At 41.8% G+C, this 19,293-nt stretch overlaps 1 protein-coding gene and 1 long non-coding RNA gene across 3 annotated transcripts in view; both read right to left on the reverse strand.

Annotated features, from left to right (window-relative positions):
* The window catches only part of LOC139581305 (uncharacterized), a 244,252-nt gene that overhangs the window by 148,326 nt on the left and 76,633 nt on the right, over positions 1-19,293 (reverse strand). The gene's annotated exons all lie outside the window — the stretch shown is intronic.
* LOC139581303 (zinc finger protein ZIC 4-like) lies at positions 12,463-17,246 on the reverse strand. Its single transcript, XM_071410907.1, has 2 exons — positions 16,044-17,246; positions 12,463-13,804 (listed from the first exon to the last, which is right to left on the reverse strand). The coding sequence occupies exons 1-2, from the start codon at positions 17,002-17,004 to the stop codon at positions 13,167-13,169; spliced, it is 1,599 nt and encodes a 532-aa protein (XP_071267008.1). The 5' UTR covers positions 17,005-17,246; the 3' UTR covers positions 12,463-13,166.

Raw genomic sequence — 19,293 nt, forward strand, 5'->3', positions numbered from 1 at the left:
ATTCTGCATTTCGCTGCGAGAAATATTACGCTTTTACACACTCGGTTGTCATCATTGCATTGTCTTACATAAGAGTCCTGCCACTGCTGGTGTGGTTCGTTTGAACGCTTGTTAATTGTCAAGTTGTCAACGGAACATAGAGGACATGAAACAGATTACCTTGTGAATGTTCTTTGAAAACATGTCCCACAACTCAATGGTACTCTACACGAGTAACATCTTCCTCTGACACCCATGTTTCATCCCTCTGATTGCCTACTGCACCACCTGACCTTTAGAATCAATGTTGGGTTCGTCTTCACCATCACTCTCATCACACACTGTCAGCATCAGAGTTGCGTCTGTGCCAAGCCCCTCAGAGCCCCACGTGCTCCGTTTGGAGAGAGATGAACACAACATTGAAATAAAGAAGACGGAGGCGCAGCTGCATCCAGTTTATCATGTAAAGGGTTGCAGTTTCCCGTGGCGAGAGGTAAGGACCAGAGAGAACCTCAAATGGGGGCATAGATAAGTGAAACTTCATATATGGTGGGGGAATATGGTGGAGGACACTATAGCTACCACAGGACCACACTGGCGAGTATGAAGAGATTAGGGGGCCAGTGTGAAGAAGTCATGGAGGGTAGCCAAGAGCAGAGGGAGAGAGACAGATGAGAGAGAAATTACATTTACATTTACATTTAAGTCATTTAGCAGACGCTCTTATCCAGAGCGACTTACAAATTGGTGCATTCACCTTATGATATCCAGTGGAACAACCACTTTACAATAGTGCATCTAACTCTTTTAAGGGGGGGGGGGCTAGAAGGATTACTTTATCCTATCCTAGGTATTCCTTAAAGAGGTGGGGTTTCAGGTGTCTCCGGAAGGTGGTGATTGACTCCGCTGACCTGGCGTCGTGAGGGAGTTTGTTCCACCATTGGGGTGCCAGAGCAGCGAACAGTTTTGACTGGGCTGAGCGGGAACTGTACTTCCTCAGAGGTAGGGAGGCGAGCAGGCCAGAGGTGGATGAACGCAGTGCCCTTGTTTGGGTGTAGGGCCTGATCAGAGCCTGAAGGTACGGAGGTGCCGTTCCCCTCACAGCTCCGTAGGCAAGCACCATGGTCTTGTAGCGGATGCGAGCTTCAACTGGAAGCCAGTGGAGAGAGCGGAGGAGCGGGGTGACGTGAGAGAACTTGGGAAAGTTGAACACCAGACGGGCTGCGGCGTTCTGGATGAGTTGTAGGGGTTTAATGGCACAGGCAGGGAGCCCAGCCAACAGCGAGTTGCAGTAATCCAGACGGGAGATGACAAGTGCCTGGATTAGGACCTGCGCCGCTTCCTGCGTGAGGCAGGGTCGTACTCTGCGAATGTTGTAGAGCATGAACCTACAGGAACGGGTCACCGCCTTGATGTTAGTTGAGAACGACAGGGTGTTGTCCAGGATCACGCCAAGGTTCTTAGCACTCTGGGAGGAGGACACAATGGAGTTGTCAACCGTGATGGCGAGATCATGGAACGGGCAGTCCTTCCCCGGGAGGAAGAGCAGCTCCGTCTTGCCGAGGTTCAGCTTGAGGTGGTGATCCGTCATCCACACTGATATGTCTGCCAGACATGCAGAGATGCGATTCACCACCTGGTTATCAGAGGGGGGAAAGGAGAAGATTAATTGTGTGTCGTCTGCATAGCAATGATAGAGAGACCATGTGAGGATATGACAGAGCCAAGTGACTTGGTGTATAGCGAGAATAGGAGAGGGCCTAGAACAGAGCCCTGGGGGACACCAGTGGTGAGAGCACGTGGTGCGGAGACAGATTCTCGCCACGCCACCTGGTAGGAGCGACCTGTCAGGTAGGACGCAATCCAAGCGTGGGCCGCGCCGGAGATGCCCAGCTCGGAGAGGGTGGAGAGGAGGATCTGATGGTTCACAGTATCAAAGGCAGCCGATAGGTCTAGAAGGATGAGAGCAGAGGAGAGAGAGTTAGCTTTAGCAGTGCGGAGCGCCTCCGTGACACAGAGAAGAGCAGTCTCAGTTGAATGACTAGTCTTGAAACCTGACTGATTTGGATCAAGAAGGTCATTCTGAGAGAGGTAGCAGGAGAGCTGGCCAAGGACGGCACGTTCAAGAGTTTTGGAGAGAAAAGAAAGAAGGGATACTGGTCTGTAGTTGTTGACATCGGAGGGATCGAGTGTAGGTTTTTTCAGAAGGGGTGCAACTCTCGCTCTCTTGAAGACGGAAGGGACGTAGCCAGCGGTCAAGGATGAGTTGATGAGCGAGGTGAGGTAAGGGAGAAGGTCTCCGGAAATGGTCTGGAGAAGAGAGGAGGGGATAGGGTCAAGCGGGCAGGTTGTTGGGCGGCCGGCCGTCACAAGACGCGAGATTTCATCTGGAGAGAGAGGGGAGAAAGAGGTCAAAGCACAGGGTAGGGCAGTGTGAGCAGAACCAGCGGTGTCGTTTGACTTAGCAAACGAGGATCGGATGTCGTCGACCTTCTTTTCAAAATGGTTGACGAAGTCATCAGCAGAGAGGGTGGAGGGGGGAGGAGGGGGAGGAGGATTCAGGATTCAAATTAGAAGAGGCGACGAAAAAGGAGGGGGAGGGCAGGGATGGATGGATGAAAAGAAACCGAGGTAGGGAGCAACAACACTACCGGCTTGACCTGGAGAAGATGGATCCAATTAAAATCACACTTGGTCGGCCTTATCACCACCCCCTCGCCATGCTGACGCAGTGCCACACTGGTCGGCCTAGCATGGTTTCTATACCATAGCAGTGGGGAGGGGAGTGGGCACATGTGGGGGCCACACGTCCCATGCAGGTTACATAAAATGTCTTAAATGGCGGTTGGCGATGACACATCTCGGCCAAAGATCCGGTGTGACAATGCGGCCCACCCTCTGGCACGCTGGTGGGAATCTGGCCCTGTATATGAAAACAGAGATCGGCACAGCGGATAGGCTGAGTGTGACGGTGATTCAACGGATTCCAAGGTGAAACCAACATATTCACAGGAATCTGAACGTTACATTAGCAGCCGAAAAAAGGGCGGCTGATTCTTGTTGCTAGGCAGAGAAGCAAAATAAAGATGGAGGACACTGAACGGCAGACTGGGAAGATAGGGTCCTATCATGCAGTACCAGTGATTAACAGGGGGAGCGGCAGGGGCAGGGGTGTAGTAGGGCTGAGTGGTTATGGAATATTGCCATTGCTTTGTCAGGGAAAAGAATATAGAGCTGGATCTGTGAGAGATTTCTGCACAGATAAGTTGTTGGTATTAGGGAAAAGACATCTAATTTCAGGGTGTTCAGCTCTGGCCTTCCTATGTACACATCATCACTGCGAATGCATAACAGATCAAATGGAGAAATAGATTTCCCCATGCAAACAGAGACATTTTCTAGGGCAGTTATGTGCACAATGGAATGACTGTTTTCCCCAAAATGTTTTCTGAGAGCAGATTTACTGACTTGGGAGGAAGATAAAAAATTTAAAATCAGTCATGGCATAATGGATGTTAGATAACCTTCACAAGGATAATAGCTGAGGTTTGGATGGGATCATTTTTATGGAGGAAGGAAATATGAAGTAACCTCACTAACCTGCAACACGTCTCAGACAGACCCTAATCCGAGAACTAATATTGGCAGTATCCAACCAGACAAAGTCCTTAGACAAACATTCAATTTTTTGTGATATTTGATTGCATGGACAACAAAAGTAAATTTAACTCAAAATTCTGTTGTTGAAATCTTGGATTACATGTTGATAACTTTTTGCAGATTCCATCATGTTGATACGTATGTTGAAATAATGCAGAAAAATACTGAGTTTATTAAAATAATTGCCTGGCGGGATGTCTCTTCGATCAGACAATCTCAATAACATGAATACATACTAAAATAGTGTTTTTATTCATGACTAATTCCCAGTAATATTGTTTTATTGTTATTTCACTATATCAATGTTATTATGTTGCATCAATGTTTGATTAAATTGATTGAACAAAGTCATCGACATACACAGTTCAATTTCACCCAGGTCTTAAAGGTCCAATGCAGCCATTTTTATCTCAGTATCAAATCATTTCTGGGTAACAATTAAGTACCTTACTGTGATTTTTTCAATTAAAATTGTTTTAAAAAAAGGAACAAAAATTGCTTCTCAGCAAAGGGCAATTTCTCAAGCAAAAATGTTGCTAGGACTGTATAGGAGTGGTCTGAGTGGGGAGGGGAAAACTGAAAACTAGCTGTTATTGGCAAAGAGGTTTGGAACGCTTTCTTATTTAAGTGATAATGCCCGAGACGCCGGTGTTTGGAGGATATATTGGCACAGTGTTGTTGCAAACCGTGCCAATATATCCTCCAAACATCGGCTTTGAGCGCATTATCGCTTTTATACAACGGGTTACCAACATATTCAAATAATTATTGACATATTTTATGTTATTTTGATGAATTTATTCATACTATTTCATCCTTCCACGAGATATAGTCCCGACACATATTTAAGGTTACTACCGGCTGGTCGTTCGTTCTATCGGATCCAGAGACGCAACCCAGTCGTTATGGACGCAACCCAGTCGTTCGTTATAAATGTTAATTTCCATACTGGCTGCCAACGTTCTTATCCCTTGCTTGCTAGTTGGCCAAGTAGCTTAATTTACATTTGTTAAAGCTGTTTTCTAGTGACATTTATTTGGATACATCCATAACAATGAGCTAATGATGCGCGATTTCACCTGGCATAGAAAATGTGCTCTTTCGTCAGGACAATGTTGTTCAGAGGAGCATGCCAACAACACAGCTAACACAATCACTTCGAATGGAAGCTGGAGAGACAGCAAACTAGATGCATTTCATTTCATGTTACCTGTTTTCTATTGACATTTATTTCTATATATCCATAAAAATGATGCCAGCTGATTCATGATTTCGACTGGCTGCCTGTCTGTGTCGTCCCGACTCCCGACACGTTCATTACTATGGGACAGCTGGAGATTGAATTTCAATATTAAAACAATGTCGGAGAGACAGACTGCAAGGTTTATACAAACCTCCGCTGTTCAAAACTAAATGTTAGTCTAAAAGAAATGGGAAATAATGTCTAGATGCTTTTTACAGTGGAGATCAAGTTTATAAATTGCCTGGCTGGGCTGATGAGACAGTGGATTGCACAGTGAGATGGAACAGAGTAAATAGGCATTTCAATGTCATAGATTTAACCAGTGGTAACTTGTGGAATAGCCAGTGGCTGGAATGTGGTTTTACACAATCAGCATCCAGGATTAGACCCACCGGTTGTATAATGGTCTATTAACTAATTTACTGCCTGGTGATGCCACCAGGCAGGTCAAAACTCCATCCCACCAAAACAGGCTGAAATTTGAGGCAGTATTTTCAAACAGCTCTTACACTAAAAGTGCATTATCATCATTTTCACAATTTCACAGAATGAGGCCAACTTCATAGTGTGGAAATATACACTACTGTTCAAAAGTTTAGGGTTACTTAGAAATGTCCTTGTTTTTGAAAGAAAAGCACATTTTCTGTCCATTAAAATAACATCAAATTGATCAGAAATACAGTGTAGACATTGTTAATGTTGTAAATGACTATTGTAGCTTGAAACTGCAGATTTATTATGTAATATCTACATAGGCGTACAGAGGCCCATTATCAGCAACCATCATTCCTGTGTTCCAATGGCACGTTGTGTTAGCTAATCCAAGTTTATCATTTTAAAAGGCTAATTGGTTCATTAGAAAACCCTTTTGCAATTATGTTAGCACAGCTGAAAACTGTTGTTCTGATTAAAGAAGCAATAAAACTGGCCTTCTTTAGACCAGTTGAGTATCTGGAGCATCAACATTTGTGGGTTCGATTACAGGCTCAAAATGGCCAGAAACAAATAACTTTCTTCTGAAACTCGTCAGTCTATTCTTGTTCTGAGAAATGAAGGCGAGAAATTGCCAAGAAACTGAAGATCTGGTACAACGCTGTGTACTACTCCCTTCACAGAACAGCGCAAACTGGCTCTAACCAGAATATAATGAGGAGTGGGAGGCCCCGGTGCATAACTGAGCACGAGGACAAGTACATTACAGTGTCTAGTTTGAGAAACAGACACCTCACAAGTCCTCAACTAGCAGCTTCATTAAATAGTACCCGCAAAACCCCAGTCTCAACGTAAATAGTGAAGAGGCGACTCCGGGATGCTGACGTTCTGACTGTAAGCGTCTTTGTGTGTGGAGTAAAGGTGGTCCAGAGTTCTTTTTCCTCTGGTTGCACATTTAACATGCTGATAGAAATTTGGTAAAACGGATTTAAGTTTCCCTGCATTAAAGTCCCCGGCTACTAGGAGTGCCGCCTCTGAGTGAGCGTTTTCTTGTTTGCTTATGGCGGAATACAGCTCATTCAATGCTGTCTTAGTGCCAACCTCTGACTGTGGTGGTATGTAAACAGATACAAAGAATACAGATGAAAACTCTCTCGGTAGGTAGTGTGGTCTACAGCTTATCATGAGATACTCTACCTCAGGCGAGCAATAGCTCGAGACTTCCTTGGATATCTTGCACCAGCTGTTGTTTACAAAAATACATAGACCGCTGCCCCTTGTCTTACCAGATGCCGCTGTTCTATCCTGCCGGTACATCGTATAACCAGCCAGCTGTATGTTGATGTTGTCGTCGTTCAGCCACGACTCTGTGAAGCATAAGAAGCTACAGTTTTTAATGTCCCGTTGGTAGTTTAATCTCCTGCGTAACTCGTCGATTTTACTGTCCAAAGATTGCACGTTTGCTAGCAGAATGGAGGGAAGTGGGGGTTCATTCGATTGCCTACAAATTCTCAGAAGGCAGCCCGACCTTCGGCCCCTCTTTCTCCACCTCCTCTTCACGCAGATCACGGGGATCGGGGCCTGTTCTCGAGGAAGCAGTGTGTCCTTCGTGGCAGGCTCGTCAGAGTCGTGGAAGGAAAAATAGAATTCTGGTAGTCCGTGGTGAGTAATCGCAGTCCTGATGTCTAGAAGTTATTTTCGGTCATAAGAGACGGTAACATTATGTACAAAATAAGTTAAAAAAATAAGTTACAAACAACAAATAAACAAACACAAAATACACAATCGGCTGGGGGCACGTAAAACGTCGGCCATCTTCTCCGGCGCCATCTTACTTATTTACACAGGAAATCACGTTTTTCACTGCACTGGGCCTTTAAACGATATGGTTTCAAGGTTTGGTTGACATCAAATTAAACTCACATTGACAACTCAATCAAACATTCATCAAACTGGACGTTGATCTGACGTCTTTGCACGGTGACTGATGACTCATGAAGCAAGCACACACACTAGCTGTTGATAAAGTTAATCTAAATTAAGGGAACCAGACCTAACGATCTTATGAGGTTCTGGAAGGAATAGGTGATGAGGTTCTGGAAGGAATAGGTGTGTCTCTCCCTTCTTTCTAATCCTCATCTTGTTTTTTGATTGCACCTCATCTCACATTGGTTGAGTGCCTTCTACTCCTCTCCAATCTGAGGTTCAGACAATTTTATCATCTCTCATTTAATATTACAGTTATTTTATGAGAGGTCTCTCAAAGAAGGCAACACAAAACATCAACAAGTTCTTGCAAATTATAGGATCCGTAATCAAATGTCTACTCTCTCAAAAAGCAAATTAGATGACTTCTCAGACAGATGGCTTGGGTCTTTGACCCGCTCGTTATTTATTTCCCTGGGCCGACATAGAGGGCAAACACCCAACCGTGGTCTAACTCAGTGGGATTTGCAAAATACACCATCCAAACATCCTGCCTTCACTAAAGAGGCGTCCTCATGAATATCGTGTACGACATACACTAATACGACACACTTCAGTTTACATGAAAGCCCTAACACGCTTATCACCTTTTGCAGCATCCGGAAAAGTGCTACCTCGTGAGGAAATTGACTATGTGTGCTGAGCTGCTGTTGTTGGCGATGGGTGCTGCAGTCAAAGCAAGCAGGGAAAAACAGTTTAGGAGGTGGAGAACTTAAATACATGATAGGACACACAGCTTGTGCAGCCGTGTCTATTGTTATTAAGAGGCTACAGGTGATGGGCCTCAATATTTTTTTTGTTACCTTTATTTAACTAGGCAAGTCAGTTCAGAAAAAAAGTATTATTTACAATGACGGCCTACCCCGGACGACACTGGGCCAAATGTGCGCCCCCTTATGGGACTCCCAATCATGGCCCGTTGTGATACAGCCTGGAATCAAACCAGGGTCTGTAGTGACACCTCTAGTACTGAGATGCAGTGCCTTAGCCCGCTGTGCCACTCAGGAGCCTGCATATAACTAAGAACAAGAACACAAAGCAGACAGTCAGTCATTCTGAGCTGTAACCATGACATCGCTGTAGGCCATGACATCATCATTACAAAAACATTCTGGGAGAAAGAAAATCAACAATGAACTTGTTTCAGTTTAACTTGGGAAAACCAATGTCATGGAACATGTTTTTATCTTTCATCATCAGAACATTACTTTAGAATAAATCTGTATAGATATTTGTTGTGACAATAATGACAACCCTTCTGACCTATTAAACTTTCAGAATGACACAAGTATATTGTAGCCCAGCTTTGCACATCAGAGGTAGAGTATAGCATGTACGGGAAACACAAAATGGTTTGAAAAACACTATTTTAGCCTCGTCCTATTTTTCTAAAATCGTATAAGGCCCTGTCAGACACTGTCCCGACTTACCACACTCCGACATATCTATGTTGCCGACTAAACTAAATCACTGCTGTCCCCTTAATACCACAGAGTGGATTCCTAGAAACTGAACAGTGTGAAGTAAAAGTATGGAATGGCAGACTCATAGTGTGGTACACCAAAATGGTCTCCTCAACCATAAACTGTCTGCACAAGTACGTATATTTTACTGCAGTAAAACAGATCCATACTCTCTTAGAAAAAAGGGTTCCAAAGGGTTCTTTGGCCGTCCTCATAGGAAAACCCTTTTTGGTTCCAGGTAGAACCCTTTCGGGTTCCATGTAGGATCTAAATGGAACCTAAAAAAGGTTCTTCAAAGGGTTATCCTATGTGGACAGCCGAAGAACCCTTTTAGGTTCTTGACAGCACCTTTTTTTTCACAGGGTATGATATGATCATGTTAAAGCACCAATGAGGTCATCAATGTGGAGTGACTCTCATCGGGTGGCATGGCTACTGTACACTGACCCCCTTTCTCCAGTCAGACAAGTGGACATGGACACTTATTGCAGGCATCATTTTCAGCTTGTCACAAATATGCGCCTAGTTAGCTGTGCTGAATTCTGTGGCCACTGCTTTTCCAGCACCTCTCCCTTTTAACTAGACTGTAATGATTTGTGCCTGAGGCTCCATCTTTGACAGTGGGAATTGGATGTGTAAACTATGAATGAGTTATATTATAGTAATAACTGTCCAGGGATGAAATCGGCCGTTTTAACAGTAATAGACTATGAATCATTAGAGGCACTGAGTTCAGCCATAGCAGAGAGTGCGGCAGGTATCCTAGTGGTTAGAGCATTAGGCCAGTAATTAAAAGGTTGCTGGATCGAATCCCCGAGCTGACAAGTTAAAAATCTGTTGTTCTGCTCTTGAACGAGGCAGTTAACCCACTGTTCCCCAGTAGGCCGTCATTGTAAATAAGAATTTGTTCTTAACTGACTTGCCTAGTTAAATAAAAAGACAGACAGGCATGATGTATGGAATAGATGGCAGTAGGCCGCTGTACTAGGATCTGTCTGTGTTACTGTAATATATCTGTCACTGTCATATCTGTACTAGGATCTCTCTGTTTTACTGTAATATCTGTACTAGGATCTCTCTGTGTTACTGTAATATCTGTACTATCATCTGTCAGTGTTACTGTAATATCTTACCTAGGATATGTCTGTGTTACTGTAATATCTCTGTCTGTGTTATGTAATATCTGTAGTATCTGTCTCTGTTACTGTCATATCTGTACTAGGATGTCTATGTTACTGTAATATCTGTACTATCATCTGTCAGTGTTACTGTAATATCTGTCCTAGGATATGTCTGTGTTACTGTAATATCTCTGTCTGTGTTATGTAATATCTGTAGTATCTGTCTCTGTTTCTGCCATATCTGTACTATGATGTCTATGTTACTGTAATATCTGTACCAGGATCTGTCTGTTTTACTGTCATATCAGTAGGATCTGCCTGTTACTGTAATATATGTAATAGGATCTATCTGTATTACTGTAATATCTGTACTAGAATATGTCTGTGTTAATGTAATATTTGTACTCAGATCTGTATGTGTTACTGTAATATCTATGTCTGTGTTACTGTCACATCTATACTAGGATATGTCTGTTTTACTGTAGTACATGTACTAGGATCTGTCTGTTTTACTGTAATATCTCTGTCTGTGTTACTGTAATATCTGTGCTATGATCTGTTTATGTTACTGTAATACCTGTAGTAGGATCTGTCTGTTTTACAGTAATATCTCTGTGTTACTGTAATATCTGTACTAGGAGCTGTCTGTTTTACTGTAATATCTGTACTAGGATCTGTCTGTGTTACTGTGATATCTGTACTATAATCTGTATGTTTTACTTTAATATCTGTACTAGAATTAGGGATATCTAGGGCTAGCTCGCTCTATAATATCAAAGAAATCATTGTTCACAAACGGATTTAACACTGACGCAAGTACACTGTGATATGATTCGGATCAAACATCTGAATGGCTTTCTCAAAGACTGGAATTCAGACAAAAAGGCATAGCAAACACCCACAATGAAACAACGGTTTAGGTCTGTGCAGTCCGCTTACAATTGGATATCAACTGCTTACTGTGATGAAAACCATGGGGCAGAAACATATAGTACAATAAACGTTGTTTTATAAGTCAATTGCAAATAGTAGAAGGTAATGTTATAAACCTATATTTTCCCTGTGCTATTCTTCTGCAGTGCACTTTTGATTGAATTTCACTTTAGTTCCAAAGGTCCTGTAAATAACAGGGCTTTCGAACAGGGCCATTACTTTTGCTGTACAAATCACTACATTTCAAAACATCAGCGAACTGGTCAAATAATCAAACATTTCACAGTTTGACACAGATAGCCAATAGCATTACATAATAAAATGTAAGGAAGATATTTGCCAGACTCAACCTGACAGCATGATAGGTCAGTTAGGAAATATAAGTATTAGTAAAATGCAGTTAATCACCAAGAAAGCAACCTTCACCGAGGCCCGCAACCTTGAAAATGGGTACTTTGGATAGTGTGCTCTTGCATGCACCGAGGTGGAGAGTGTGACCCACGTTTGAGAAAAACTATATTGTGATAAATGGAATTGAGAAATGGGCCAGACAGTCGCACAGCTATGACTGTGGCAAATACGCACGCCCTAATGTAGACCAGGTGCCGCTATGATTTCTAGGATATCAACTGCCTACACTGCAATCAATAATGGCTTTCCCCTGCGCCATCACTGTGCGTCATCATGGGCCAAGACAGCACCCAACTTGTCATCAATACCACTGTTTGTTTGCCCTAAATAGCACAGAAACCGACATTTGCTAAAACATTCAATGATGTAGCCCATTGACCTCGATTTCCGCTTGATTTCGGTAAGCTGCTCCATATCAAATGAAACTCGTCAACTGTCAAGAGCGCAAGGATTTGGTGTGAATCTTGATTCATGTCTTAATAAGTGTGCACTCCTAATAACATTTTACAAATGAAATTGAGAGTATATGGGCCCATGTATAACACGGCCACCTCGCGGTCGGCTATTTTAGGCGAACCAAGATGTTCAGAATTCAGTGCAGGCTAATACAGAATTCAATGTATTGCATGAAATGATCATTCAATTCCAAGACACCTATGTATGAAATGCTAAGTACATTTCAAGTAATCTGAACCAATGCACGGTTATAGTAACACTGAAATAAACAAAGCGCGTTGAGTCTGTGACAATGCATTGGGCTTAATCACAGAGCCTGATCAAAGAGAATGTACTTAAATTAAATATTGAATGCATAATTCATGTTACAGTATGTACAGTAGAATTGTAATTAAACATGTACATTCTTATCGAGAATACCGTCGATTGTGTTCTCAACTGATGCCGGAAATAAAAAAAATATAAAAAAATCCATTAAATATCAATATACAAAGAACGAATTTTAGTGTATGCTGAGGAGGGAGGGTGTAGGCAGGAGAGGCGGATCATGCTTCATACACTATATTCTACACTCCACTCTTCTTGGAACAGAGCAAAGCAGCTGAAAAGCTTTATAGGCCTAATGCACCTTCCTTTCATCTGATGTTAATCATGATATTTAACAAATTAGTGTTATAATGACTATAATGATATGATATTAAATTATGATACAAATCATAGGATGTCATAATTGGTTCACTTGTTATTTGGCCTCAAAATTAGACTTGACGAGAAATAATAGGTTTTCAATCAAATTTTATTTCCAAGTTCTGCCTTACATTAAACACGACATAAGTAATGCACGTTTCTATGCTTTCCCACAATACAATACAGTTACATTCCATGAAGACCCAGTCCTTTATATATACTGGTATAGCCTTCCAAGCAACAATACAAGTATAGTTCCTTTTATATCACGTTTGCTACATTCAGATATGCATATAGACCTATATACAGTATATCGACGCATAGACATCCCCGTTGAATCCATTTCGTTTCCTTGTCCTATAGAAAGCATCTATGAGGGTGACCATTCAAATAATAGGCAGATCTACTGTAGACAGCATTTCTATTCATGATGTTCTATTCTAATACTCCAGCAGAAGGGGGGTGAGTGTTCACTGTAGCCTACACGTGTGTTACAATAGGCCCGTTTCTTACAGCTGACATAACTCAAGGCCCACCACACATAGGCCTATATAGTTTGTGCGTCACAGAACAGTTAAAGCTTACCATCACGCATTTCGCAACGCTGTATATATAGTTGAGCAGGTTTTCAAAACTACGACACATAATAACTTCGACGTGGCACATTTGTATAGTTTACAACATCGACAAGAAACACACGCAATAATAGGCCTATATAATCCAAGAATAACAGACGTCATAACAGAAATAGACCCAAGTTGTGTAGGTCAACGTCACTCAGGCGACATAACTGAGTCAAATGGATGATATGTCGTTGTTACACTGCTTTGGTGAGAAAGCGTCCACGCCACTGTGGCACGTATACCACCCATTGACAATACTTTTCTGAAAGGGCGAGGCAGTGGAAAATGTCCTGGAGCTCTGGGCGAAACTGTGGCCTGCCTGACTGCATGGGTATTGGGTGGGCTCAGGTCTGTAACTGCTCCTCTGGATCAACAATGGATCCAACAGGCCCTGCGACCTGTGTGAGGAGTAGTCCAAACTGTTGTCGAATGTGTGGTGGAAACGTGACCTCAGAGTGGACTCGTTTTGAAGCTCAGGGGATAAGGACTCTTGGGAAGTGGGGGGCTGAGGTTGTGTCACCGTGGTGGACGAGGCGGTTTCGGATTGATCTGTTACTTCGGGTGACCTGGCCACAGCAAGGTGTTCCCCGTCCCCATCGCGCCCATCGCTGCTTTTCGCGCTGTATACCTTGCAGTGGAGCTTCATGTGCTTCCGGAGGGAACTTGGGTGGGTGTAACACTTCTCACACCCTCTGACCTTGCACATGTAGGGTTTATCACTGGAGTGCACGTGCGAATGCTTCTTTCTGTCGCTGCTGTTAGCAAACCTCCGATTGCAGCCCTCGAACTCACATTTAAAAGGTTTTTCACCTAAACGTGCAAAGAGAGAAATGACCGCGTGTTACGATATGGTGCCTGATTTGTTCTAAACCTCTAGGTTAGGCTTGTGAATTCATCTAAACTTACATTTCTATTGTTATACATTTGCACATAAACAAGTGACGATCGAAATGATGATAACTGTGAGTTTATGACCAAGTGGTGTGTAGGCCTATAGGCCTATTTCCAAAACTTTCTTAAAATATTAGATAGTCATGTCGATTTGAGTTTTGGGTTAATTTCCTGTGTAATGTGCAATAACAATTCATGTGAATGCCTACATTAAACTTGATCACAATTTAAAACAGTTGTGTTGTCTTTACACTAACCTTAGGCTTAATATTAACGTTAACATAACTCCTAAACCATAACTTCGATTCTAGGCCTAAACCCTGAATAAAGGGTAGAATTGCACAAAGCATAATGAACATTTGATGAATACTGTAGCTTATTATAGGCCTACACGGAAAATGCCCCAAAAACTACTCTAAACGGAGACTTCCGTCAAAAATTGTATCGAAGATATGACGAAGATAATCATGAACATAATCAACATGGCAAGAAGTGGAACAGATCATTCCCATAGAAGTTTACCATACCCATGAAACTCCATTCATATCGTCAATGATTTACCCCAAGGCCGCAGTAAAACAGGCCCATAATCTATCAAGGGATATGTCAAACCGTCGATCTCCCCAAGTCCGACCCTGGTTATTAACATGCTTTGCTATGTTTGAACAATTCTGTCCTGTATCCAGCGAACAAGGCAGAAGATCAAAACTCATATTCCTACAGATAAATGAGTGTGGGTAGACCTACTCTTGAAATTGGGATTAGGCCTAAATCGCAAAATTTGTTGAAACAGGGTGTTTTCTCGTCTCAATAAGTCCCAACAAACCATCATTTATTTCTAAAATAATATTTTTTACAGACGAACATTAATATTTCAGTACATGCATCTGTATTTACTGTTTAATTCGATTAAAACGATACTATTCACTCAATCCAATATAAATGTTGTCACGTAGGCCTACATTTGAACATCAATGCAAAGTTTGCTATAATGTGGCGTTGGCATGTATAATATTTAAGGGTTCTTACCATAAATGTTTGTCACTGAAGGTTTTTCTCTTTGTGTTGATTTAGATAACTCTGGCTACCAACGATATAATTATTAATAAATGTTTGTCCACACTACATTTCTCTTTAAGGAAACATTCGACTAATTTATATTTTTTTAAAGGACAACATAAACTGTGTTCAATTATCTACGAGCTAAATTTCCACTGCACTTTAACATTTAAATCCTGTTGATCTCTGTGAAATTTAGCAGAGATCAGACTACAAAAGGCATTGTGTTGTCTATACCTCATAACCTACTTGGCTGCTGTGTTCTACTACTACACGTCCGGCGTTGTTCCTGCGCCTGCGCAGAGAGGAGGCCTCCCTACTGGGGCTGCAACTGAGCGAAGAGTAAAAGCTACGTCACAACTCTCCGGTGTCCCGGCATTTATTTATTTATTTAAGTGAATGAATGGGCAAAGCACTCAAACAAATGGGCCTGAAAACTACTTGTATGTAGCAGTAGTACTACAGGTCTTCTGTCCTACTATTTGCAGTTGCTCATGCTTCTCTCCTGTACAACTACCACCACAACAATAACGCCAGGCTATAAAGTCATAACCATATTATAGAAACTACACAGACAACAACAGCACCACGAACATCATAAATAATGACGACAATATGACGATATTAATAACAAATAATCTGATTATTGAAAATAATAATAATAACAATAATAATATAATACAAATCCTAATAATAATAGAGTGTGCACATTTTCATTATCAAAAATCTGGCATGGCAGACAGTGACTATAATTCAAAACAATCAAAAGTAAGTTCAAACAATTGTTTTTGCTAATATTTTTGTACGCTATAAAATGTTACATAAATGTCATTATACATACAGAGATAAGATTGAGTTTTGTTACACAATCTAACTTGTGTATATAATGATATAATTTAGTAAAATATAAACATCAAACATTTAAAATGTGGTTTAAATGAGGTTATCAACCATTTCTCATAGAGTAAATTTAGCCCCCAAAAATTAACAAGATTTTGGCAATTTGATTATATTTTTTTCTGCCAACTTTTATGCTAAATAATTTCCATTATTGTTATTATTATTATCATTGCTATTATTTACACTAATAGTTACATACCTGTGTGTGTCCTCTTGTGAATCTTGAGGTTCTCTGATCTTGCAAAAACTTTTTCACAACCGTGGAAAGGGCAGGGAAATGGCTTTTCCCCTGTGTGGACTCTGACGTGGTTCACCAGCTTGTACTTGGCTTTGAAAGGCTTTCTGTCCCTCGGACAATTCTCCCAGTAACACACGTATTCAGAGTGCTCTGGTCCTCCGACATGTTCCACTGTCACATGGGTGACAAGTTCATACATAGTCCCGAAAGTTCTGGCGCAGTACTGCTTCCCAGACCCTTCTTGGCTGTCAGTCCACTTACACACCAGTTCGTGCTTCAGGTTCTGTCTGGAGCACCTGAGGAAAGCGTCACCTCCTCCACGCTGAATTGCCATGTTCAGCGGTTTGTAGAGACCCAGGAACTGAGAAACGAGTTGTTGGCTGTTTCCCCTGGGGCCGTTGATGCTCTGACCGTAAGCGTGCGTCCGGGTGAGGAGGTCCCCAGGTAGACCCAACATCACTTGACCGGAGAGATCTCGGGTCGCGTCGGAGGAACCATGGGCCTGCTCGTGATATGCGGTGAAAAAAGCATGGCTTCTGCTATCTCTATAGCTAGGCAGGTCACGGTACCTTCCAATCCCGCCATGTTGGTTACTTCTTGATACCAGTTGATCAGTGACGGGTGGCATTCCGGTTCCAGAAAGATTGGCTCCAATGATAATACCCCTAGGGCTGTGCTCTAAACGGTGGCTGGAGTATCCAAAGTCTCCAAAATGGGGAACCGAATGGTCAACATATGCACTGGACCTCGTCTCAGGGTAGTCTCGCAAATTGTGCGAGGGGCAGAGTTTTAAGGAACTGCCAGTGGGGTGCCCCATGTGCTCCCCTGCCAAAGGTGGCAGCACCACGCTGGGTTCAGTATTGCTCTCCCCGGGGTTGACGCAAGAAAGAGGACAGCCACTAAACCTCGACAGGCTTGTCATGTTTTGCTGTGAGTTTGTCTGTGAGTTTGCAAAATCAACCAATTCTGTGCTCAAGATTTACATAGAAATCTTGTTTCCAGAAATCTTGTTTCCATTTTCTTTGCTGTTTATCATCTGCATGTGAAATGTTTGGCCGTGAACTTCCCAGTAGTAGGAACCAGACTCAAGTTCGTTAAAGTTAGTGTGAGTCCCATGCCGTTCACTTTGCCCTCTTGATTTGTGGCAATAACAGTGGTAGTAAAAATGCTTCGAAACAGGCCATGGTGCAATATAAAAGCACAGCAGGAAAACCTGCTTTTAAAAAAGGGCCTTTGGGATTGGTTGGAATGTGGCATGATTGACAGGCGCTGGGTTTGTTTTAAAAGGGACACGCAGGCGTTCACTGCACGACTCCGTTTTCAAATATCTCAGAGAAAATGCTTTGAAATGTGCCGCGGTATACACTGCCAAATATTGGTGGCTCTTTGACTGTAAGCGACACAATACAAGCGCCTATTCGTAAATGTCTATTTACTGGACATTTTTATGTGGAAGTCTACAAAATTAAAATATTGAAATGCAATGTTGAAGTATCAACAAAGTTTATTTTACTTGAAGGAATAGGTTCCAAAATGACATTCTAGGTGAAGATTGCGGGGGGGTTTCTGACAGGGGGCAAACGAAAACAAAGGAGAGTAGCCCTATACCCTAAAAAGACCTAAAACAATCACAATATCAATACATTTGGCGTACTAAAAACAACTATATTTTGCTAAACAAAAATAAGTAAGTAACTTTAAAACAAGTTACAGAATTGCTGATAAAAAAATAAGTTGATATGACAGAAGATAAAGTTTTGTTGCAAGTCAATGGACCATAATATGTCCGGATAGCCAGACTGTAAAATATGAAACCATAAATCTGTATGCACTCCGTTGCATGATCTTGCTGAATGGTGGAGTACAAGGTTCTGGCCTCAAGGCAAAAGGGCAATAACCCAATCAAAACAAGTAGACACTTTGCATATGGGATTTCTACTAACTAATTTGTAAGGAAAAAACGTATAATTTATTTATTGATATTCGAACAGGCCTATACGTTGATTTTCCAATGGCTTTCCATAAACGTGTTCCATAAACCGTTCATTTTTTTCCATATTCTTGCCAGCCTACTTTTAATTTCGCTGACAACTCTAAACCAATTGGATTTTCTCTCACGTCATGCAACATCACCTGATTTAACGAGCATGTTTTGCAAAGTCAACCTTCTTCATATCCTGACACACTGTAACTGCAGTCATTCATATAGGCTACCGTAGCGCCTTTAATTGGATCACTCTGTCCTGTTTTATGCATGTAGGCTATGATCATGGGGAGAAACTGTGACGTATTATTTATATAGGTGTTCAACCAGCAGAATCGTTCACTTGTAGACAATGAACAGCGAAAATATGACTATTGTGAAAAGTAAACTGTATCTCCAAGGGCGGCAGTGAAAAGTGGAACTCGGGCCATACAACAACTCGTCTGTCTGGCAAACACATTTCAAACCGTATCTTATCCTGCCAAATTATTAGAGTTGTATTTAGCGGGTTTTAGTTGTAAATGATGAAGGCCCCCCCCAAAAAACGATGTTCCCAAATGAATAGTCCATGCGTCTTCGTTTGGTTATAGAAGGCCTATATTTTAATTTAAGCCACTAATTTGGATGCAGAGGTGCACATCGAATGTAGATTTAATTAGTCAACTATTATCTATCAAGACGGTCTTGTCCTGTAACTTTCAGTCCAGGTTCAACATTATTGTTCTGATGTCACAAGTCACTAGGCCCAGACAAAACGAGCGAGGCCCACTTGACATAAAGTGCCTTAATGTAGACAAACAGCATTGGCCAAACTTTGTAATTATTATAATGGTTGCTCATGTTGGTCGGCCTTTAATTAACCTGGCGCATTTCCATCGGCCATATACATTGGCCTATACTCAAAACATCACGTTTCAGTCACTAGCATAGTATAGCCTATAAAATAGCCTACAACAGGGTTTCAAGATTTTAGGGGATATCCTCCTTTCGAAATAAATTGTAAAACAAAAAGTAGATCAATAAAGTTGGTGAAAACTCACTTTTGTGATCAATTATGCTCATTGCCATTTGTCTCCGCATGCACCTTTCATTGAGGCCCACTATCTTTCAGAGCTGTTGTCTATTTACATTTGCATTTGAGTCATTTATCAGAAACTATTATCCAAAGCGACTTACAGGAGCAATTATGGTTAGGTGCCCTGCTTAAAGGCACATTGACAGATTTTT

Source organism: Salvelinus alpinus, chromosome 7 (genome assembly GCF_045679555.1).
Source record: "Salvelinus alpinus chromosome 7, SLU_Salpinus.1, whole genome shotgun sequence".
Classification (NCBI taxonomy): Eukaryota; Metazoa; Chordata; class Actinopteri; order Salmoniformes; family Salmonidae; genus Salvelinus; species Salvelinus alpinus.